The sequence below is a fragment of the Denticeps clupeoides genome, chromosome 20 (assembly GCF_900700375.1).
Source record: "Denticeps clupeoides chromosome 20, fDenClu1.1, whole genome shotgun sequence".
NCBI classification, from domain to species: Eukaryota; Metazoa; Chordata; class Actinopteri; order Clupeiformes; family Denticipitidae; genus Denticeps; species Denticeps clupeoides.
The window spans coordinates 2025437-2050204 of record NC_041726.1 but is presented as its reverse complement, the minus strand read 5'-3'; the positions used below and the strand labels follow the sequence as shown (position 1 = coordinate 2050204).

Sequence of the window (24768 nt, the reverse complement as noted above, 5' to 3'; positions counted from 1 at the left end):
AAGCAAACAGTAATATTTGTACTGGATGGTTTGTGTTAAAATATGTGTGATTCCAAGCATTGGCATGAATATAATTTAATGAAAGGCCGGCTCATGATATATTTCACATTTCTGTTTTTGTCTGCAGATAAGTGCCACGCCTCTGAGCTTTCCTTCCTGATGGAGCCCAGTGATGTCATCGCCGTCCGGGACAGGCGCCTGATGCTGGACTGCCTAGTCGAGGGCGAGGGTCCCATCTCAGTGATGTGGCATAAAAATGGCGTCCCGGTGCCCACAGGCCCGAGGGCCCGAGCGCATCTGATGCCCAACGGCACCCTCCTCTTCCCCAGCTTCCAGAAGAAGCAGGACGGTGACAGCGCTGACGCCGGGGAGTACCACTGCACCGCCCAGAACCGATACGGCATGCTGGTCAGCCGCAAGGCTCGCGTCCAGCTGGCTTGTAAGTGTCAGTCACAACACAGACTGTAATATACAGTAATATACACGCACAAAAGCATTTTACATTTACAGCATTTACCAGACGCCCTTATCCAGAGCGACTTACAATCAGTAGTTACAGGGACAGTCCCCATCTGGAGACACTCAGGGTTAAGTGTCCTGCTCGGGGACACGACGGTAGTAAGTGGGGTTTGAACCTGGGTCTTTTGGTTCATAGGCGAGTGTGTTACCCACTAGGCTACTACCACCCTACCAATGTTTGGGGACCACATTTGCACTCGATTTTATGAAAAACGTGCTGGTGCGTTATGTTAAGAGACCCTTAACCTGTCTGCAAATAACACAGCAAATTACAGCTGGATAAATAAAACAATATTTCAACATTTATTCACGTTCAATGCAAGAGCCTGTGTAATTCCGGGGATACCAGATACAGGAACAGGATAATAGACCATCTTGCATTTACCATGTAGTAAATCATTTCTGTTATATCATTTCATCCTTTCTGAACGAGGACGTATATAAAGACATTTTTCTGACTGTTCAGCTCTGCCCAAGTTCCGCACTCACCCAGAGTCCATGGTGGTGGACGAGGGGGGCGTGGCACGCTTTCAGTGCCAAGTCAACGGCATCCCGGAGGCCAACATCACCTGGGAAAGAGACCGGTCATCACTGAGCACGAAGGACAGCAGGTAACACACACACACACACACACACACACCAAATCAAACTGGGGGTGGCCGGTAGCATGAAAAACACACACCCTTGTAACCCCCTTGTGTGTGTTTTGCAGGTACACTCTTCTGCCCATGGGCATTCTTCAGATCACCGGGGTGAACAGGGCCGATGGCGGCGTGTACCGCTGCGTGGCCACCAACATCGCCAACACCCGCTACAGCCACGAAGCCCGGCTCAACGTCACCGGTCAGTGTGGGACCTTTTTTCCGCGCGAGGCTGCGCGTTCACGTTTTAATTCGGCCGCCGCGTCTCGCCCCGGTTTCAGGTGGAGCCCCCCGCATCTACAAGGAGCCTGTGATTTTGTCCGGACCTCAGAACCTGACTATCACGGTCCACCAGACGGCCATCTTGGAGTGCATTGCCACAGGCAACCCAAGGCCCATAGTGTCCTGGAGCAGGCTGGGTAAGGCCAGTCTTTTACCCTGTTCACAGCCAGTCAAACGTTTCTTCTGCTAAACCAACTACTGAAGGACAATATTTCACACGTTTATGCTCTTCAAAGCAGTGAACTTAAGTTAAACACTAGGTGTGGTTTTCCAACCTAGACTTACAACGTGCTTCCATGTTACCATGGATGAAGTGGTCAGTTCTGGTTCACTAGGACCCCCAACTACGAATACAACCTTTTTATTCACTCTGTTCTAGTTTCTATACAGAAGTCAGACAAGAAGAAGGTCACAAGTTCATCTAAATATTCTCTTTCCAAGAGTCCTTGCTGTTGCTGCGTTTCCTTCACTCGTGTTAATGGTCATGCAGCTGCTCAGGGTACAATAAACATGTTTCCTGCATTAAAATATTCCAAAAATGCATACGCCACAGGTCCTATGTTCTTGTTAGAGTAGGTACGTCCAAACTTTAGGTCCGTGTAGTGCACGTGCAGCAGGAGCTAAGCGCGTGTGTTGGTGTGCTCCCCCAGATGGTCGCTCCATTGGCGTGGAGGGCATCCAGGTGCTGGGCACGGGCAACCTCATGATCTCGGACGTGTCGCTGCAGCACTCCGGGGTGTACGTGTGCGCCGCCAACCGGCCGGGTACCAGGATGAGGCGTACGGCGCTGGGCAGGCTGGTGGTGCAGGGTAAGAAGAGCCGCTCGCTCATCGTCTCCTTCTTATCCAGCTCTCGTCACATCCCGCCGAACATCCCAACGTCCCCAAATATGGAAGCTGCAGATGATCCTTACATTTTCACAAAATGCCTATAATTTCAATGAATTTTTTTAATAGTGAAGTGATTGTCACATGTGATACACAGCAGCACAGCACACGGTGCACACAGTGAAACGTGTCCTCTGCATTTAACCCATCACCCTGAGTGAACAGTGGGCACCATGACAGGCGCCCGGGGGGCAGTGTGTGGGGACGGTGCTTTGCTCAGTGGCACCTTGGCGGCTCGGGATTCGAACCGGCAACCTTCTGATTACGGGGCCGCCTCCTTAACCGCTAGGCCACCACTTCCTTCTAATGTATATGCAGATATAACAAATTTTAAGCAGTAATTGAGTAAATGTTCAGGAAGGGAAAATCATATGATTACGAAGTGAAAGTGGCAATAACATCAATGTTGAGACGTCGAGATGTGGTAGAAGACCTGGCCGCCGGTCTCACCCAACTCTGTAAACTGGTGAATGATCTCATACGAGCAAAGTCCTGCGGATGGAGATCAGCATTTGTCACGCCACAGAGGACGGAGCGGCAACCGGAGCATTTTTAATAAACCGAAATCAACGTAACTACATGCAGAGGGCGAGTTGGGAGATGAGGGAGGACACAGGGCACACCGGGTGCTGCTCAGAGAAGAATAGGAGAACAGAGGCCTTTTCTCTACACACATCACGTCACCGTTTCATGGAAAGAAAACAGGAAATTCTGCAATTAACGGTTTTGGGAAATCAAAGTTTTTATTTATTTATTTATGTTACATTAAGAAAATTGCTAGTAGCTTAGTAGCTAGTAGCTTAGCAGTGTTATTTTTCACAGGTTTGTAAGACTTTTGCACCGAAGTGTCTTTGCAGCGAAACATCTCAATACGGTATTATGGCGTGTGCATATTGTTCCACACTTCTTATGCAATAACCGGGTAGCATAATTGCATAAGAAGCGTGTGAAATGTAATCATGGGTGGTAGTAGCCTAGTGGGTAAGACACTTGTGAACCAGAAGACCCGGGTTCGAATCCCACTTACTACCATTGTGTCCCTGAGCAAGACACTTAACCTTAAGTTGCTCCAGGGAGACTGTCCCTGTAAGTCGCTCTGGATAAGGGCGTCTGATAAATACTGTAAATGTAAATCATGTAATCATGTAAACATCTGAATGGGGGGACCACCTGGACGCTGTAACCCCATTCAGGCAGAGGCACATGTGTGTGTGTGTGGGTGGACGCTGACCATCCCACCAGAACACGATATTGGATTTGAACATGACTGCGAGGGGACTGGTCTTAAGGTTGAAGGGGACATCGATACCCCAGCGCAGCCCCCCCATTCCTCACCTTTGACCTCTGCTGCCCGGTAGCTTTGTTTTTCTTTCCTCCTCTTTTTTTTTTTTTTTTTATGCAGCCGGTGTGAAACCTCGACTCCGGCCCCAACGCCCCCCCGCCGCCTCGCCATTTGTAATTAAGCACCGACGGTGGTTTCCAGCTGGACTACCAGGCTTCGGGGGGGGGGGGGGGTCGGCGTGAAGCGTGCCGCGTGGATGTCCCACATCCATCACGTTACAACTGTCTATATACCGTTATTCTACCCATGGTTCTTTGTGTCATTACTCCTTTTAATTGGCTGCCCTGGAGACAGTTTGACTCCATCGTCTAGCCAGGTGACAAGGAAGCCCAGATATGCAGTACTTATGGGAGATTACTTATCCACCATTATAGGAAATAACTTGTGCGTATTGTACATTAGTAGTATAGTAATTCTGTGTCTGTAATTAGGAAAAGTGCCAACGTTTTAGAAGTCGACAATCTTTGGCAACTTGTTTTATCGTAACATTGGATGCCACAAAACCAAGAAGCATACCAGTAAGAAGATGACAAATGTCATTCAATGTAGGAGATAATTTTTGATCCACACGAGTCTATTTTATACATGATTTTGATCAAATTTACAAACCAGTAATGTGGTTGAGCCAAGTTCACGTTGTTGTGAGTCTACGTTCATGTCCTGAATGTCCAGATTAATCAGGATGCGTGAAGGTCGCTTTTATATGGTGGTCTGCATATTTTAAATGAAAGGCCATGAAAGGCCTTCACTTTCACACAACCTCTGAGCTCACACTCATCAACACCCCCAGCCCACCTTCTGGCCTGGAACCTTTGTAGGAAGCGGTCAGTTCTCTTGTTCAGTTGCTCTGATTGGCTGGTCCAGAACAGATGCAGGGAGGGCCTGAAAAATCGCCTCTCACCCCCGACTCCTCACCTTTGACCCTGGCCTAGTGGCGCTCCCAGGAAGCGGGTTAGAGCAAGTCAGGCGCAGGGGGGCGTGGCCCAAATCGACAGATTGGGAGTGAAAAGGATGGCGGGGCGTGGCCTGGCCTGAACTGATGGCTCTCGAATAAAGTGGGGTGACGGCTTCCTCTCTCGCCCCCCCCGGCCCAAATAATTTTTGTCATTTCCACTATGTCCAAGGGACAGTTGTCCTCCTCGCAGCTGGGGCCCGCGGGCGGGGTTCTGAGAAGGTGCCCGGCGGCCATTGTGCTTTGGATAAGGGGGGGGTGACACATTTTCATATGAAAATTGTGCTGAGTTGGGAGATTCATGATTCATGTCACACGGCAGGTGGTGCAACATGAGGGGACCCATCACAGTGGGAATAGTGGGCAAAAAGGTAGTAAAATATTAGAAATCATAAAATGTCTCCAGTGATGTCAACATAAATATGTAAAAATATCATTCGCTTTTTATTCCGTTTTAATCCTGTCAACAAAAAAAAAAAATCTAAATTTACAAAATGGAAAATTGCACGAATGCAGTCATATAGGCCCTTCATTAAGAAACACTGAATTAAACAGTAAGAGACATGAAAAAAAAAACCATTTATTTGCCTTTTTGTGGTCACAGGGGAGGAAGGTGCGCAATAAAAATGTATGTAAATTGCTTGACCTTGTCATCAAATTCAAGGTCAGAGGCTCCACTCTTAGAGTATAGCTGATCAATAAACTGTATGGATCGGCTGATGTATGGTCACCCGCGCTGACAGTTTGATCCACAGATGCTGGGTGGGGGGACGACTGAAGGAGTGGACCGGTCAGCGGGTCCCACTGTGACCCGCCATCCTTTTTACGGCCACTTCCTGCTTTAAACGGGGGTTACCATAGACACCGGCATAGCATCAGAGAGCCATTACGTGCACTGAACTCCCCGTGAACCAAACATGGGTGCACAGAGCCACTGTTTATAGCTGAATTATAAGTGAGGCCTACATCTATAGAGATCAGTTCCTTTCTGCATATTTAAAACTCACAGACCCATTTCAGGTGCCTTCTCATTGGCTCAAAGATAGAAAAAAAAGTCGCTTATTTGAATAGTCTGGAGTATGGAGAGCATCTCTTTCACTACGGTCTGTCTATAGCTCCTTGGTGACCAAAGGTCCAAAGTGCCATTCAGCCTTTCAATCGTGGTGCTGATGTTTTAGACCCAGCAGCCCTCATTTGCATTCTAATGCAGATAAGATCTGTGAAAAAAAGATTTTTTAAAAGTTTGGGCATTTAATGAGTTGTAAAAAAGCACAAAATTTACCAGCTGGATCGCTTGATCTCTATCGAACTGTCTCTTTTATAGATTTGGAGGATCTATATTTTTGGAGAAATTGGGGTCTCCTGGACAAAGCCTAAAGATCCATGCCTGCATTGATTAATAGCGTTCTATTGAAATTGGGCCGTTCTGGTAACCTCTGACCCCCGCACCCCTCCCCCGTCCCCTTCCGCAGACCTCCCCAGGACTGCCTGTCATTCTTTTCCCAGCATTCAGCCTCTAGCTTGAGGAAAAGGGGCCGGGGGGTCGGTTCGGGCCGCGGCTCCGGGGTCTCTGCATATATGCATGGCCATATTGGGGCTGTTGAAGGAGCGTCATGCAGAACGTATCACATCTGTCTCGCTGTGGGGAGGAGAAGGACCTGGGAGGCAGACAGGGGTTGTCAACGCAGGGTTTAAGTTCAAGCTGCTAAAAACGTTCTCCCTTTTTTTTATCTTATCACTTTGAAGAACAACAATCCAGACACTGGTCATGTTGCTTACAGATTGTCTGAAATGAAAGTTAATGCTTGGTTTTATGCACAACAAAGAGAGTTTTGTGGCAAAAATTGGTTGACAAAAATATATATTTATTTCTTTATTTATTCTCCTAGACAGGCATCTTCACGCTGAACCAGTTTAATGCTGAGAAAATCCCATAATCCCTACAAATATTACATTTTAGGATTACTTGAAGTGAGGGTGGGGCACCAGCAATAGGGGACCATTTTTCCCCCCCAAAAGTTATAAATGTGCACGAATGGCCACAATGAAATCCATCTGCCGTGTCCATATTGTCATGTTAATTGATTGCAATGGAACCAGGTAGTGCGTCACAGAAACCCCAGTGCTCACACGTTCCCGTATTTACCTTATGTCCTGTAATAATCATTTCTGTCATTTCTGCACTTTCTCTACAGATTATATTTTTACATATTACGTTTCTTATTGCACTCTTTGATTTCCAAACTTTTTTCTGGTTCCTTCTCAGCCCCCCCAGAGTTCCTCCAGTGGCCGCAGTCCGTGTCCAAGCCAGCAGGGGGCAGTGCCGTCTTCAGCTGCGTGGCGCAGGGGGTGCCCGAGCCTCACCTCATCTGGCTGAAAAACGGCAAGATCCTCACCCCTGGAGACAACGTCAAGCTGACCAACAACAACAGGTAGGAGTCGGAGATGCAATTAAAAAAAAAACTGTGCGTTTGTGCTCTTTTACATTCACATTGTGCAGTTCCTCTGTGTCACCACTGGATGGCAGTAGAGCTTTAGACATTTAGAGAGAGAGACAATTGATTGATTGATTGATGGCATCCTCTTGGTTATCTGACTGGTGTACATGCTTTTCTGGTCAAGTTACTCCGGCCTCCCCATGTTTTCTCTCATACTTTCTCTTTTATATTATCGTAAACAAAACAATTGAGCATTATTTTAGCGTTAATCTTAATCGAGTTGTTGAATACCAATATGAAACGCAAAAGCAGATAATGGGGCTCATGTGTCAGATTGTTCTTTAATATTCATATTGTGCAGTTCCCTTAAGTCACCACTGGATGGCAGTCGAGCTTTTTTATTGCTTCTCAAGGCTTTTCAGAACCAATATTCCAAGATTGCAGGAAAACTAAGATGAATTACAAAGCACACTTCACTTCTCTCCTTTACCGCAGTACCCTGGCTGTGACTCGTATCACTTCTGAGGATGAGGCCATCTACCAGTGCATCGCCGAGAACAGTGCTGGCACAAACCAGGCCAGCGCCCGCCTGGCCGTGTCCCTGGCCAAAGAGCTGCCAGACTCTCCCGAGGGCCTGAGGGCCACGGCCCTGTCCGGCACCGCGCTGCAGGTCTCCTGGACGCAGCCGCCCGCCGAGGTCACGGACGGCATCATCGGATACGTGCTGCACATCCGCAAGATCTGCGGTGAGACACGGGTCTTTAATTGGCGAGTGTAAAGCCGGATCACGTTTAAAAGGACCCATCCTGCGTAGTTCTGCGCCTGCTCTGCTGCACTAGGTTAATATAGAGAACCATGCAGAGAGCTTTCGCTTCGGTGGGAATTAGTGCTGCTATTTCTCACGATTATGGTAGTAAGTTCATTATAGGAGATTATATAGATAATTACATCTGAATTTGAGCATTAAACTTCAAAGCTTAAAAAGTACTTAGTGGATATGCTCTTGGAGCTACTAAATTGCACCATTACTATAAAAATGTGTTTGTATATAGAGCTCTTATGTATCATCAACACTAATGTGATGCATTCATAGTGCAAAATAACAAGGATAATAATAATAAGAAGAACGATGACATTTTCAGAGCCGGACACTAAGGAGCTGCAGGAAGCCATCAGCAAGACCACCTTCCAGCATGATTTCACCAATCTGGACCCGGCAACCACCTACTCCATCTACCTCAAAGCCTACTCTCCTCTGGGGGCCAGTCAGCAGTCCAGCACTGTTGTTGCCACAACACTAGGGGGCGGTAAGTTACAGAGCACATTACATCATATATTGTATTATATTATGTTATATTATATCCTCTGTAATGGCGCGCTGGGCCTGCTCTCTTCTTCTCCTCTCTTTACCCCGTAGTGCCTACTGCACCCACGTATTTCACCAAGGTTGTGAACAGCACTGCGGTGCAGGTCCTGTGGGAGCTCCCTAATAAGCCGGGGAGGGCCGAGGGGTTCAGGCTGTTCTACCGGAAAGTGCCACATGGAGAGTTGCAGGGTCCCATTGAGACGCCCTGCAGTGTGAATGCGTACACCGTAGCCCATCTCGGTGAGCGTTTTTGGTTTTAATCCTTGTGTGTGCATGTTTTACAGGTTCCTCGGGTGTTTCAGGGATTTACCGAGTACATATAATTACATTGTTACATATAATTCATGGTTAAAAACATAAATTTGTAATATTTGTTTATATTTCCAAATTCAAATTTTATTTGTCACAAACATAGACATACATGATATGATATGCAGTGAAATGCTTTAGCGACTGATATACACCTCAATATTGCAAATGTTGCAAGTATACAATGATTACCAATATGGAAATATTGCAAATATTACACTTTTATGTCTTTAACATAAAACATAAAATATGTGTAACAGGTAGGGTGGAGGTGTGCAAATGAGTGAATTGAAAGCAAAAAGTAAAAAAATTTGTGCAAGAGTAAAAGTAAAAGTAAAAAGTTTGTGCAAGGATTCCGGGGAGATTTGCAATACTTGCATATTTGTAACACTTGAATACTTGACATATTTGCAATACTGAGGTCAATAGCAGTCGCGCGAGCTTTTCACTGCATATCGTACTGCGTATGACTGTGTACGCGACAAATAAAATTTGAATTAGAATTTTCAACTTGAGCACAGGATATGACAAGCCCTACGACTCTAAACCAGCCCTACACTAAACCGCCGCTGGGCGTAGCCCACTGGCTGCCATTGTGGCACTATAGGGGTAAAGTGGACAGAAGCCATTAATTAAGGGCTACAGGATGGCTATGGTAGGTGGTGCATGGCCTGGTTAACCGATTTTGTGTAATCGAATCTGGTTTAGGAACAGGAGCAGTCTTTCTTATCTATCCCACTCTCTTACTTCGTCTTTTATATATACGATTACGATTATACGATGGTATGGTTTATTTGAGCATTAGATCATCTTACAACAAGTTGTTCCATACCAATATGAAGCGGATAACGGGGCTGGTATGTCAGCTGGGAAGGAGAAAAGAGAAAAAGGGGAATTGCAGAATTAAAGGACCCAGTCGACAGTTCCGGTGGTACCAGGGCGCCGGGTCTTCATATGACGTTTCAAAGTTCTTTTTTCATCCGTAGCTTTTCTAACGTGGCTTTCCCCTTCCCTGCAGAGCGGGGCGCGGTGTATGAGGTGAAACTGGTGGCCTTTAACGGTAACGGTGAGAGTGACTGTTCCAAGAGACTGGTGTCACTGGCGGAGGAGGACGGGACCAGCGCGAAAACCAGCGGCGGTGAAGAATCTAGCACCTTCTCCTTGAACTGTGTGCCATGTATTTCCGGCATTTTCTGACATTTCACGGCCTTGTGGTGCATGTGCAGGAGGAGAAACGCAGTGCAACTGCAGGCAGGACGGCGCGGGTTCGATCGGGGGCATCGTGGTCGGCATCCACATCGGCATCGCCTGCATTATTTTCTGCGTGCTCTTCCTGATGTTCCGGTACCGCCGCAGGTAAAGGGGCTTCCAATCCAGACCACGCCCGCTCCCAAACTCCAACCGGCCTCTTACGGCCTTATTGGCGTAATTTTGAGTATACGGTCCCGGTTAAGATAATATTTGGTAATATTTCGTATATCGGTCTCGAACTGCGTGAAATAATTCATGCTCAAAGCTCCTTCAGCAGGAAAGGGACGCAGGACAGCTGGTCCGTGGCACACGGGGGCGACGCCCAGCATCACGCCCGGAACAACGGCGTTCCCAAGGAGGCGACAACGCCGCGTCCCGCTGACGCCGTGGAGCTGGCGCCTCAGGTAGGACGTTGAGACTTCTCACGGCGCCTCTGAATAATGTTTTAAACCATAAACCCGTTTCGGCACCATCGCTCTCAACTTCCGACCGTCCGATTTGCTGCAAAAAAAATAGCTATCGACCAATAAAAAAATAATAAAAAATAGAGAGACAAGTGACACGATGACCAATGACCGCGAGCCGAGAGGCACGGTGCCGATCGACTCGACTGGCGCGCCTCTGATGCTCCATCCTGTCTCTCCTCTCTTCCACAGAGCCGCGACGCCGCCGCCCAGCGCCCCGCCCAATGCCAGGTCCTCATCGAGCAGCACTCGTCCGGCCTGCCCGGTGCTGGCGCAGACACTGGCTAGCGACCCCCCCCCCTTCTGTTGGCCTCCCTGCGGTCGCCCCCTCCCCCACCCCAGCCTCGGCCCGCCCACCAAAAAGCTCCCCTGAAGCCTCGTCTCGTCCCCAAAATCCGCTGCTAATGAAAGGGCCTTGGCCCCCCCCCGGGCCGAATTGGTAGTTGCCTTATAGCCTCGCCCCGAGCTCCAACCCCCCCCCACCTTCTCCTCATCCTCCCGCGAACCAAAGCTTGATGCCTTTAGGACCCATGTGCCGATGTGCTTCGTTTGGCCGTGTAATATTACCCAAGGACTTCCTGCTCTAACCAAAACCCCCCCCTCGCGATGGCGTCCTCGGGTAATATTACGTACCGCTGACCGATTGTAACCAAGGTGATGCCAAATATTGTGATGCGATTGTTCTCGACCAAATAAGATTTATTGTATTAGACGCCACCGGTTAGTTTCGTGGTTGTTCTTTTCGCCTTAGCTCTGCCAGACCGACAGATTCACGAATGCGGCCTTGCTGTGGTGGAACGTGTGTGTGCGCGCTTGCGCTGAGTGTGTCGTGTGTCACCGTGTTAGCCTCGAGGAACCGCAAAAAGGCCACGCCCCCCGGTCCCTTCCCCCCCCCCCCGGCTCGAGTCCTTCCCAAATAACTCCATACCGTACCGACAACGAGAGCTACCTCAGAAAGTCCGAGCCCACCCACCCGTGTCCCGTCCCACCCTTTTCCCGACGTCTTTGTGCCAAAGCCAGTGTCCCCGCGCCAGCCGCCACCGCCACCTCTGTTCAGGTGTCCACCGGGTTCGACCGCTGTGGAGAGTGTGACCACGGCTCGGAAAAGCTCGTGACGCCTCTGCTCGGTTGCCAGATGGGTCTCACGTGTCCGCCGATGGACGCATGACGTCTTCCGGCAGAAGGAAGGCGAGACGAGAGGCCCTGCCGACACAAGCTCGCCTGCGCCGTGTCAGAAGCCTGCCAAAGAACGGACGAAGCGAGCTCGCACGGACAGGCGCCTTGTCCCACCTCCGCCGGCACCGACGTGCCGGCTCTTCGTGGAAAGTACGGACCTTAAAGGAATACCACATCCTGGCCTTTCCCGTCGGAGCCTCCCGGGGTCCCTGGCCGGCTCTCCAGATGCCAAACCGGTCGCCGTGGGGGCCTGCGGTGATGCGAGTTGGCGGCTGGCTCCCCACCCGGCCGCCGCCCGCTCCTGATCTCTACAGCCTATCCAAAAAAAAGGAAATCGTTTTGTATGTGAAAACCGAGTCTGATGATGTCCAAAGATGAGAAATACGAATGGTTTTCACTCCGTTCTGTCCAGAGATATACTGCTTCACGCTTCTTTTTAGTTTTACGCAGTTTCCGTCAAAAGGGGCGACACATTACAAGAACCGAAAGCCAACGGCATCTACAAGAAGCCATTTGTTGGTTGGCTGCACCACGACGTTCGTCTCTTTTTACGTGGAACTGTCCTGTTCATTTGAATATAGCGTTTACCTTCTAAAGATTAACCAAATGGAAATGGGATATATTTTCAAGGAGATTTTCTATTTGAATACTATGAGAAGGAAGAAGATTTTTTTTTGCCTTCTTTATGACGTTAGAGTTGATATTGCCAAAAAAAAAAACAAAAAAAAAAAACAGCGACCGAGAGTAATAATGTGACCAAATACCTCTAATATTTTAACATTCATAGTCTTTATTTTTTGTACCACTTTCTCATGACCAAAGCACAGGAGCACGCTCGCATTCGCGACAATGCGAGTTCCGTGAACGGTTGACCGCTGGCCAATCCTTGAGACTGCTGCCGGAACCACGTGTGGATGGACAGACGTACGACCCGTCTTAGCTTCAGTGAGGACCTTACACCAGGACTTCCAACCAAAGACCATTATTTATCAAACCAAAACCCGGGTTCCGAACATCTCAAGGATTTCCTTCAAACATTAATGAGTGTTAAAGGTTCATCCAAACCCCACAGTGTCCCGACCGAGGACCTCGTTTTAATTCTGAGGTGAAAGTGATACCAAAAGGAAGGAAGTATTGGAACACGGGAGAGATTCTTTCCCGTTCCCACCATGTAGTGCGAGTGTTTGTAGATTTCTCCTTCTTAATGCTCAAAATGTTCTTTTTGTAGGGACGTAGTCTTGTCGGTTTCCCTTTATTTCCCCACATGTAATGTAATATTTTGTTTCTGCGTTGTGCAGGAAGTGTTGCCAAATTGGATACGTTCATTTTTTTAAATGTTATGATTATTATTATTATTATTATTATAATTAATGTTATTAATGTTTTTTTTGGTTTTCATTTTACGGTCTTGTTTTTTTTACCTGGTCATTTTGTTTTTAATAATGGGTTTTTCTCTCGAGCAGCGCTAGGATTGTGTGGAAGCGTTTCTTAGGAAATAAATTTATGCGCGGTGGGTCACGGACGCGGCTAAAATATCGGAGGCCCGTCGCCATGGCGCCGCGGCGAGGGCCGTGCCCGAGCCAGGGGCTTTTTAACCTGCCCCGCACCTCCCTTTCTGACTGTGCTTTAACCCGGCCTCCTGTTGCCTCTGGTGAGGAACATCTCAAGGAAAAAGCTGATCCGAAGGGATCCGGCCGGGCCGGGTGTCTAAACCGGTTTCATTTCACAGTTTAATATCCATGCAGCGCAGCTCTTCCTGGAATTATTCACATATACGTTCAATGACTGCCGATTTGGCCCGTCTACAACCGTATGTGATCGTTGGGTCAGCGTGGCGCTTCACTAACCCTAATGTTAACCCAGGGTGGACAGCAACATCGGAAAATCTGTCAGAAGAGAGAGATTGACCCCCCTAATGCCCCTGGCCTCCTGACCCACTGTTTAGTAAAAAAAAAAAAGATTAAAAAGATTAAAAATGTGTAGTGAACTAGAGACTGAGGGCTAGAACCAATGAAAGGAAGATAAAAAAATGGCTTTAACTTCTGCTTTGCTTTCTCGCTGAAACATGCCCGTTGTGTGTGTCTGTCATTTAAAATTTGAAACCCAAAGCTTTAACATGTTGAGACGGGGCCTGTCCCCGTGTCTTGGACCAAAAAAGAAAGAGAAAGACAAAAGATATTTGCTGTCATTGTGTGTTGTTGAAAATTAATAAATAAAACTGTCATCGGAGACCAAGCGGCATAACACTTTATTCGCCGAGATTTGATTAAAGTTACTGGCATTTCCGTTCGTCGGGAGGCATCGTGCCCTGAGCAGAAAGGGCACCTGGTTCTAAATATACCACGTTCTTATTAATCTCTGGGATATTGGGGGCTCGATTGCTGCAGCGCTATAATAACATTTAGGGTGAAAAATGCTAATAACATTAGGGTCAATTAAAATGTCGTCCTGTCACTCCACCCGACACTCGTTTTGGTCAACTGATGATTTAGTCTTCCTGCATCTGAGCTGTAATGTCCCTCTTCAATGAAGATCTCTCATTTGCATGTGCAGCGCATGTACTATACACCAAAAAGTTGTTAATGACATTTTCCGTTTGTGTCGTATAGTATTTTGTCACCGTGACTTGCTGCTTGGTCTCTACAGATGACGGTGGACAATTTAAGGGCTGAACACATGGCAAAAACATCTTTGCTTTCTGCGTTGTTTTGTATTAATTTTCATATTCCATGGCACCTAATACCAAATAAAAACAAAGACAACAATGAACCCGTGTCACAGTTCTGTTCTTCTTTTATTGTACTCCATAAAATAAAACAAAAAGGAACCGTTTCTGTATAATAATGATGATGGTGGTGATTTTAAGGTGCTGAAGTTGATCTATTGTTGTGTGTTTTTGGCTGTACTGTAAAAATTTAATTTCTTGGTTGGCTGACATTGACATAAACAATCAAAAAAATAGATTTTTATTTTTTTTATTCATGTTGCACTCCCAGTATGGATAAAAAAAAAAACTATCAAGGCTGACTAAGCTAAAGCTGTACCAAGCCGCCTCTGAAATACTGGCCACACGGGATACTGGGATCAGCGCCCTGCAAATCTTCAACCTCATTTTAACCTCTAAGGTATTGTAATGATGTAAAAATACTAACGTTGTGCCACATTAATGAAACAGTTTAGAAATATGACATTATTTGTCCATCTCCTCTGTCATTTTGTGATTGGCTGAGAGACAGCATCTGGATTGCACTTGTTTTTCTACAATAACATGTACAGCATTTGGCAGATATCCATCATTGAAATCCCTCGTTTGGTTTACTAGGACGTGATCTGTAGATGCCGTTCGCATAACAACTCAGATATCAATATAGTGTACATTTGATCTCTTTCAGTCCCAATATTTTTCAGTTTTTTGGAAGTTCTTTAAGGAGGCTGGTGACCCTTCCTTTATAGGCAAGGATGAGAATTTTGAATCTGATGCGGGGGCAGCTACAGGAAGCCGGTGGAAGGAACCGCAGCTGTGCTGTGGTGGGGGAGAATCTGGGTTGTTCTGCGGCATTCTGGATGAGCTGGAAGGGCTGAGTAGCGGTAAGTGAAAAGCAGCCAGGAGCGAGGTACAGTAGTCCAGGCTGGAGATGACCATAGATCGGACAATACCGAGCAGAAGCAGACCTCTTCTGGCGGTTAAGGAAGCGGCCCCGTATTCAGAAGGTTGCCGGTTCGAATCCCGATCCGCCAAGCTGCCGCTGAGGTGCCCACACCCTGCTCCCCGGGCGCCTGTCATGGTGCCCACTGCTCCCCAAGGGTGATGGTTAAATACAGAGGACACGTGTCACCGTGTGCTGTGCTGCGATTGTTTCCCAATGACATTCACTTCACTTGCAAGTGTCTGAGCAGCCTGTGTCGATAAAAATGGACGAATCCTCCTAATGTTGTACAGGGAAATGCAAGTACGAACCAACCTTTACAGTTGGGTGGTCAGATCGCTATGTAAATTTAATATAGTTATTACCGGTAATATTTTATTACCGGTTTGGCAGCACCTTAAGTTTCTTATACCTCTATTGTCACAACCAGTCATTCATAAATATTTAAGCTGTGGCATTATAGCCACAATAGACCCCCAAGCTGCTAACCTTTAACTGCTAACGAATGCTCTTGAAGTTTCATATAGAATCGCGGATGATGAGTCTGAGCGGCATTTTGCCGTTTTTATCCTCTTTCAGACTGAACATCCCCGGGAGTTATGACGTGTCATATTAACCCAGGGCCTTTCGGCCTCCCCTGCACCACCCTCTAATAAACTGCCGAGTCCTTGAGCCCGCTCTCTATTCCACGTCCACGGGGCCTGAATAAGACGTCCTGCTTCAGACCATGACGGGGAGACATTTCTTTTTGGACCAGTAAACCGCGGCTGACTCGCTGGTAGCACGGGTCAACAACAGAGCCCCTCTGTGCTGCGGTAAAGTACGGAACGGAGGAACGCTGCTTTAATTGCCTGCGCGGGGGGGAAATGTTGATGAAACCGGGTGACGGGCGACTGCGGTGCGGTGAATGTGGATGTGGACGGTTAATGGGTGTTTCGGATGCTGGTGTTCGCTGTAATTAGACCGACCGTGGTGCCAAGCTTCTTCGGTCCACGCAGCTCTGCTCACCTGGCACGGGCACAGGAAGATCATGACCGTCCTGTCAGATCTAATGTCCAATATTTACATTTACAGCATTTACCAGACGGCCTTATCCAGAGCGACTTACAGTCAATAGTTACAGGGACAGTCCCCTCCTGGAGACACTCAGGGTTAAGTGTCTTGCTCAGGGACACAATGGTAGTAAGTGGGGTTTGAACCTGGGTCTTCTGGTTCACAGGCGAGTGTGTTACCCGCTAGACTACCACCCAATACTAAATTTGTCTTATTCGACAGAAGGAAAACTAGATTAAACCTCAATTTAAACCTGAAGTTTCGGCAACGCGTGGTCACATCCTCTTAATGGTGGATTCATTTGCCTGCATTGTTTTTTTTTGCCGTAACACGCATTTCCCCTGGTCGCGGCGGACCACGTTAATCTGTCATTAAAAACTGAATTTGCATAATCACACACTGATCCAAAAAAGGTGTTTCAGGTAATCTGAGGAGTCCTCATTTTCATGGCAGCACAGACATTATCGTGGCAAATTGTTTTAATCGTGGACTAAAAAGGTCTTTTTTTCATACACCTGCATTAAAAGTGACACTGACAATCGCTCGACATGTGAGAGGAGCAAGCACAGAAGTTTACAACTTCGAAAGTGAGCACAGCACCCAGTGCACACGGTGAAATGTGTCCTCTGTATTTAACCATCACCCCTGGTGAGCAGTGGGCACCATGACGGGCACCCAGGGAGCAGTGTGTTTGCTGAGTGGCACCTCGGTGGCTCGGGATTCGAACCGGCAACCTTCCGATTGCCTGTCTTTTTCCTCACCCGCTAGGCCCATCTTACCTTTTCCACCTTATAAGGTCACAGGCAAGTAAGTGCCTTGTAATTATTTTTGGAAAGAGCAATATTAATATAACCAATCGAATCAATTACATACCATCTCAAATTACATTATACATCGAATAATGATTTAGTATATCAGAATAAAGGCTTTATATCGTAAAAAAGATTTGACGGTCGCTTTAAATAATAAGAGCGTCCCTCAAAACAGGGATCAAAGCATGTTTTATGAATAGATCGTCTGAACAATAAAATAAATAGATTTAAACACATTTTGCACTGATTAATTCACACAATATATCAACGAATTAATAAACTCTGAAACGGCATATTTAAGACTATTACAGAAGAAGAGTCGGGGTTATTGTCGGTGGCCATGGGCTGCCACTCCTGCGCTCCCTGCACAGCAGACATGCAGCACTGCTATGTAACTGCCATTCATTTATTTTTTAATTCGTAAATAGATCCAATTAAGAGAAGCAATTAATCATTATATGTAACTGATCTTTTAACACAGAAATTGTAATGAAAGTCTTTCCAGGCATGTTATGGGGTCAGACTGGGGTCTGAATTGTCTTTATTTGTATGTTTCCAGTCACTGTTACCGTAATGGAACTATTAAGGTGTGTCTGAACACCGGGGCCACAGTCACCGGACTAAACACAACATATTTCTGCACATTCCAGGGTGGCTACTTCCAGAGACAACGTGCATTTTCACTCCAAAGTCAAGGACAAGATCGAGAGAGTTGCCATGGAAACTATGCCCGACCAGCCCCTTGTCTCCCATGTCTGCACGGCCATTGTGCGTTACGAACACCTACGTTGCAACACCGGGGGAAAAGACAGGCTCGAGTTTAAAGAGGGTGGTCCGTCAGTGAGTCACGCAGCACTTAGATTTCCTGGAATTTGGGGTCACAAGAGGCCTTCCTTCCTGGAAAAGATCGGAATGTTCCACTTGTATTCTGCCGCTAAAAATGTTTCTGTGACTCATGTTGGTTTCTTATAATGTTTGGTGCTCTCAGTAGCTCTCAACAGAGATATGAGTGTTGCTGCAGCTCGGAGCGCGCACACACACACACACACACACACACACACACAGTACAGGCCAAAAGTTTGGACACACCTTCTCATTCAACATGTCTTTATCTTCATGACCATTTATGTTGGTAGATTCTCACTGAAGGCATCAGAACTATGAATGAACACGTGTGGAGTTATGTACTTAACAAAAAAGGTGAAATAAGTGAAAACCTGTTTTATATTCTAGTTTCTTTGCTCTGATTACTGCTTTGCACACTCTTGGCATTCTCTCGATGAGCTTCAAGAGGTCGTCACCTGAAATGCTTCTCCAACAGTCTTGAAGGAGTTCCCAGAGGTGTTTAGCACTTGTTGGTCCAGCTCACCCCAAACCATCTGGACTGGGTTCAGGTCCGGTGACTGTGTAGGCCAGGTCTCCACTTTTTTTTAAGTACAGAACTCCACATGTGTTCATTCATAGTTTTGATGCCTTCAGTGAGAATCTACCAACGTAAACGGTCATGAAGATAAAGAAAACACGTCGAATGAGAAGGTGTCCAGACTTTTGGCCTGTACTGTATATATACACTATGTGTACCACGAGGTAACCACTTAGCAAAAGACAATCATATTTTCATATTTTTGCACAATCTTACCTGCAAATTCCAAGCTATTCCTACGCCACACCCCGCGAGTCGACGCATGCACCCGGATTTCCAGGCAGAGATCATTTATAACGAGGCACCGCGTGCTAATTGAGATGTGTCGCGGCTGCAGCGCGGCGCTCACTTAAACCTAATTAAAGTCGTCACTTGTTGTTCATGCACCCGGCCCTGTTCAGGGACACGATGGAGCCAGATTGAAACATTTTAATCAGAGAAGCTTCTGGAAGCACAGACGTTAATTGCTGATGAAAAGAGCAGGGGGGGGCTCGCAGTTCTGTCACACCCGCACGCTCACACACTCACACACACACACGTGGGCACACTGTTAACAAGTCCCCCGATGGGCTGAACGCGCGTTCAAATGAAATAATTTTAAACATTCATATTTTCCCTATTAAAGGCATATGTCCCTTAAGGAAAAATTCTGTCTTCTGACACACCAGGGGCCACCGTAGGAAAGCCGGATTACACGCCATTAATCATATTTTCTATGCATAATCTCAATATGACTGTCGGGCCATTTTCAGGACCTTTCCGTCATCAGAATGTCACTACGTGTGTATGTTTCTGTACATGACGCCCCGGACGCCCCTGCTGACAACGTTCAGGAATCATCACTCCTCAGCGCAATGTCACATCCCCTTCTGATCTGTGTCATCATGTCAGGATTGGCTGCAGCTCGAGACGTCACCTGTACCCAATCAGGACAGCTTTTAAAAGGCTCTGTGGCTCCGCCCATCGGAGCTGCGACATTCTTTTGTGAACCTGACTTTCTTTGTGGACCTTTGCACCTGTTCTGGAGTGTTTTGCTTGTTTGCGTTCTCGCCTTTATTTCCCCTGTTTTTGGCCATCGTGCCTGGTTTTGTTTCTACTATTAATAAATCATTGTTTACATTATGTCCCCATTATGCGTCCTTCCCTCGTCAGCTCGACACATCAGGTCACCCTCCTGCCATCATCTTTAGCAGCTTGATCATGAGAGGATCAGGCAACGTCATGGAAGAGGAACAAGAGGAATAAATTATATTCACAAAAAATAGTACAATATGAGCAGTTATCAAAAATAGCACAAGGCTCAATCACAATAATGATATTACTATATCCAGTGAAATGCCCGAGATAGTGCTAAGTGACAATGATTATGCCATGGGTACAAGTGAGAGGGGGTAGCAGCGGCGGCGTGTGCAGGGGGGTAAAACAAACATTCAAAGACGTCCAGGTGAGTAGTATTGCACATCTGTGTTTGAATAGGCCTGAAGAAAAATCACATTTACATTACATTTACATTTACAGCATTTATCAGACGCCCTTATACACAGCGACTTACAATCAGTAGTTACAGGGACAGTCTCCCTGGAGCAATTTAGGGTTAAGTGTCTTGCTCAGGGACACAATGGTAGTAAGTGGGATTCGAACCCGGGTCTTCTGGTTCATAGGCGAGTGTGTTACCCACTAGGCTACTACCACCCTCACCTACAGAGCAAGGACGAGTTATACAATCTAATAGCTCCAGGTGGGAAGGATTTCCTGTGACTTTGTGGTCTTCTAGCTCGTAGGTCATTGTCTTACCAACTAGGCTAATGCTAAATCTAAAGCTAAGTCGTTAGAAAACTACATTTTAAACGGCCGAGCATGCCTACTTGCTGTAACAGTCGAGCGTATCTTCAGCCATATTCACTCAGTCTGAATGATGAATGCAGAACCCCTGGATCTTAATTACTAGCCGGTTAAGCGGGTTATTCTGTCGTCGGCTGTGACGCATTGAGCCACCATCACTGCAGCGTGGTCATACGAGAGCACTTGGAACCCAGGCATTGTGCACGATTCGATTTTGAATAAAAAACGTGCAACAAATGTGTACAAATGTTTTCCCCGGCTGTGTTTTCCGGATGTGTGACGTATGGCAGAGTCCTCCAAGCCTTCTGTACCCGTCGTGTGTAAAATTATGGGCAGTGTTGATCACATTTTGTGTGTGTGTGTGTGTGTGTGTGAGTTCATTAATAAAGCGATGCAGGTGTTTCTTCTTTGTGCTTCATGTTTTCCCCCCTTCCTCCCTCCTCACGCCCTTTACTGGAGCCTCTTTTCCTCTTTCCCTCGCCTTCCCTTCTCATGTCTTATTTCTCTGTCACGTGGATGGGTTGAATTACGAGCTCCTGTTGTATGTAATAGCTGTCATATTTATAGCGGGGTAAAGGAAGTCATCAGGATGAATCTTTTACCTTCTTCTACCTCTTCTCCATGATCTCTTCTTCTCAATAGCCTCGCTAATACTCTGTCTCTTCCATCCGTTCTTTCTCACTGTAAGCTGCCATCTGTGGGGGGGTGTTTACTCTCTCACACTTCCCCCTGCCGTTTTTATCCAAGTAATCCATAGTCTTCTTCATTGACTTAAAAGTAAAAAGTTAACCCTTTACATTTACATGTTCATGGTACATTTTATGTGTCTTATTGTACCACAACCCACTCCAACTACTACTTATAGACAATTAGAAAAACAAGCAAAAGAAACTCGGCCACTGTTACTATCGTGAACTTTCGGGGGCATTACATTTTGGAAGTTTAATGGTTGGTAGAAGCCTAGTGGGTAACACACTCGCCTGTGAACCAGAAGACCCAGGTTCAAGTCCCACTTACTACCATAGTGTCCCTGAGCAGGACACCTGAGCAGGACACTTAACCCCGAGTGTCTCCAGGGCGGAACTGTCCCTGTAACTACTGACTGTAAGTCGCAATGGATAAGGGTGTCTGGTAAATGTAAATGTAAATAACTGAACAGAAATGAGGTACGAGGACCATGAAACAAATCAAGTACTAACCTCAGAAAACATACACAAGGGAGGGAGGAATGCAGAGGCTTAAATAATGACACAATTCAGCATAATTAAAGACCCATGAGGTACGTTTGGCTAGAACAAAGACAAACAGTGTATTTATATATTGCCACCTGGTGGGCCAGGATGTTACAGACGTGCTTAAATTTCATCTCCATGGAGTCATAAATAACTCTAATTATACGTCAGTTGCAAACACATTTCTTTTTAAAGGGCAGCTTTGGCATTAGGAATGGGGAAGGAGGGAGGGGCTTGTCTTCTGGCAGAAGATCCTGCTGGAATCAGCAGAAAACACACACGGGAGCAAACACACACATACACACACACACACACACTCTGACACACGCACAAACACTTTGAACTACAGCGGCATTTCACATCCACAGACACTCTGGACAGTGAAACACTTTTGCCAGACAGGTTAACAGATCCATAAAATGTCCTTCACTGAAACATTTGTGCACATTCAGACAGAAATAAAATGAGGTGCAAAATCCTGCTTATTTAAACCAGACGAGGTCAACGTTTAATTCACAATTTTAACATTGTGGCACCATGCGGCTAGATGGAAAATGACGGAAGGTGCTAAATAATTAAAAATCAGTGAGTAAAATATGGGACAACACAGTACAATAAAATACATGAGTTGCATCATGCCTCATTTGGAACATTTGCACTGGCTGCTGCAAACGTTTCGATTACTTGTGTCGAATCAGAAGCCTTGTTCTGCCCCCCATTAGTAGATAATGCAGTATGACACCCAACCTTTACGAGAGGAAATTCATTTGCATATGAATTTAACGACCTTTAATGCAAACATAACAAACAGCAATGCAATGTTAAGTTCTGCATTGTAATTCGTTAACTGTAGATGAAAACGTGGCATTTTACCAGGGCCATAGCAATGCAGTCCACTTTGGGGGTGAACCAAATCTGTTGCCAGATCTTTTATCTTGGGGGTGACATTTCTAGCAGATTTTATTATTATTAACCTATAACTGTATAACAACAATATAATAATTGCCTTGTACGTATTAGAGTAGTGTCAGAAGATTAGTGCGCCATATTAGTGTAAAAAAATATATTACAAAAAACATAAAATGTTGCAGAGGTCCAACAATACTATTATTCTAAAATTTTTATTACTAGACCAGGATTATTTTATTAATCTTACTCATCATCAAGCCCCATATTAGCCCACTTATCACTAACAAAGACTTGTAACTTGTCTGTTGATAAAAGCATTCACTTGTAATAGGATCCGTTGCTACTTATTTGAATCTTTACTCATTTACGCTTTTAGCCAATAAATATAAATATACCTCACTCACAGATGGCTGGCTGGTAATCAAGCAGGTAAGAAAAAAGGTGAAAAAGAGACATTTTTATTTTCTCGTAGATGTGATAAAACGCAACGTGGCAGCTGTGATATACATAGGTTCTCTTCACTCTGCTGACCCACGACTGCACTCCGTCACACTGCTCCAACCTCTTCATCAAGTTTGCGGATGACACGACTGTGGTGGGTCTCATTAATAACAGGGATGAGTCCAACTACAGAAGCGAGGTGAGCCGCCTGGCCACGTGGTGCGGAGACAACAATCTCTCCCTGAATGTGGAGAAGACGAAAGAGATTGTTGTTGACTTCAGGAGAGGAAATACTCAGCATGCTCCTCTGACCATCAACGGTGCATCCGTGGAGAGAGTGAGCAGCACCAAGTTCCTGGGTGTGCACATCACTGAGGATCTCTCCTGGACAAAAAACACCACTGCACTGGCCAAGAAAGCACAGCAGCGTCTCTACCTCCTCCGCATGCTGTAAATGTAAAATGTAAAAAAATTATATTTTGGAAAATACAAAAGCGGGTCCCGTTTTGGCCCCCTTAATTCACCTCACTCCTCCCGGCAGGCTGTACCCTGATCCCGTTCCAGGTCTGATGATGCGCCATTATCAAAGCGGCATGGGCTCCACGTCGCCCGGCCGTGATGGATGTGAGTCCTCAGCCGGGTACAACCCGTGTAAACGAGGAGCCGGGGCCACGCGCTCATCAATCACGCGGCAGGCCGAACGCAGACACGCTGTGCCGGCAGCCCCTCATCGCTACACACCTGTAATGGCCAAAAGGAGCCGAGCACTGGAAACCGTGGCTGGAAAAACCGGTTGGGGGCCGGGGGGGGCGTCCTATCGCCGCGGCCTTCTGTAAGGAGGAAATGTCGGCAGATGCAACCTCATTCAAAAGAGCTGTCGCTGAAGATCTACGGCCCAGCAGGACTAATGGGGCTCCTGGCAGTGACGTCCCTCTCGTGCCAGCCATGCTGAGGTGCTATTTAACTCGCCTCCGCCTGTGCGAAGAGGCCGCCAGGTTTCTGGAGAAATCTCACGGCCCATGGCACATGCAAGGCGCCGTATGGAAGCTTTTTGTGTGCTCTGGTTTGACAGATTGGGAGGATTTGTGTTCGATATCTTGGTGAGCACATAAAGTAGTCAGGGCAGTTAAATGCTTGTCAGATCGTTATCTGAACTTTGTGTGTTTTTTTGCCCATATCTTGGACAATTTTGATACTTGCACTGCGATCTTGCCGTACAATCAAGTTTAAACCACCCAGAATGACAAAAGTAGGCTTCATTATTTCTGTAAATCCCGAAATGTTGTTAGTGAACACTCCTCATGCACCGTCTATCTTTGACGATAGAGCTCAGCAACAATGGCGTGGAACTATTAAAAATGAGATAATTTAATAAAAAATAGCATGACAAGTGTGTGGGTCTTCTGTTTCACTGGGCTACTACCAGCCCGGTAGTATGTAGTATGACTACAAATGCAGAGAGGCAGAGCTTTACCGAAACAGCCTGAACCCGCTCAGTACTGTCAACGTTGGTTTTGTGGGTACGTGCGGGTTTGAGAAGATCCGAGGTATTTGTGCGTCCGTTCAGTCCATGTGGTTACCCTCTACATCCCCACGTTGTGCGTTGTAGCGTAAAATCGGGTTCAGCTACAACTCTCATCCTCTGTGTTAGAACGTGCCAGAAACGTTGCCAGTTTTACAACTTTTCACTGTGCAACCGTGATGCTAAAGCATAAATCATAACATTTACATTTTACAGCATTTATCAGACGCCCTTATCCAGAGCGATTTACAATCAGTATT

At 46.4% G+C, this 24768-nt stretch overlaps 1 protein-coding gene across 1 annotated transcript; it reads left to right on the top strand.

Annotated features, from left to right (window-relative positions):
* Window positions 1-78: 78 nt before the first annotated feature.
* On the top strand, window positions 79-10752 carry LOC114770500 (immunoglobulin superfamily DCC subclass member 3). The gene is made up of 13 exons (XM_028964477.1): window positions 79-439; window positions 986-1130; window positions 1232-1362; window positions 1442-1579; window positions 2093-2251; window positions 6890-7055; window positions 7557-7807; window positions 8204-8368; window positions 8479-8667; window positions 9755-9874; window positions 9963-10092; window positions 10253-10391; window positions 10644-10752. Exons 1-13 carry the CDS (start codon window positions 79-81, stop codon window positions 10737-10739), a joined length of 2190 nt encoding a protein of 729 aa, XP_028820310.1. The 3' UTR covers window positions 10740-10752.
* The last annotated feature ends 14016 nt before the right edge of the window (window positions 10753-24768 follow it).

What these genes read in the sequence shown, in the direction of transcription:
- LOC114770500 (XM_028964477.1), top strand. Translation starts at nt 79, where the DNA reads ATGAAAGGCCGGCTCATGATATATTTCACATTTCTGTTTTTGTCTGCA. An exon ending in AGCCCGGCTCAACGTCACCG is followed by an intron (nt 1,363 to 1,441) that starts GTCAGTGTGGGA and finishes CCCCGGTTTCAG; the next exon opens with GTGGAGCCCCCCGCATCTAC. An exon ending in AGTGTCCTGGAGCAGGCTGG is followed by an intron (nt 1,580 to 2,092) that starts GTAAGGCCAGTC and finishes GTGCTCCCCCAG; the next exon opens with ATGGTCGCTCCATTGGCGTG.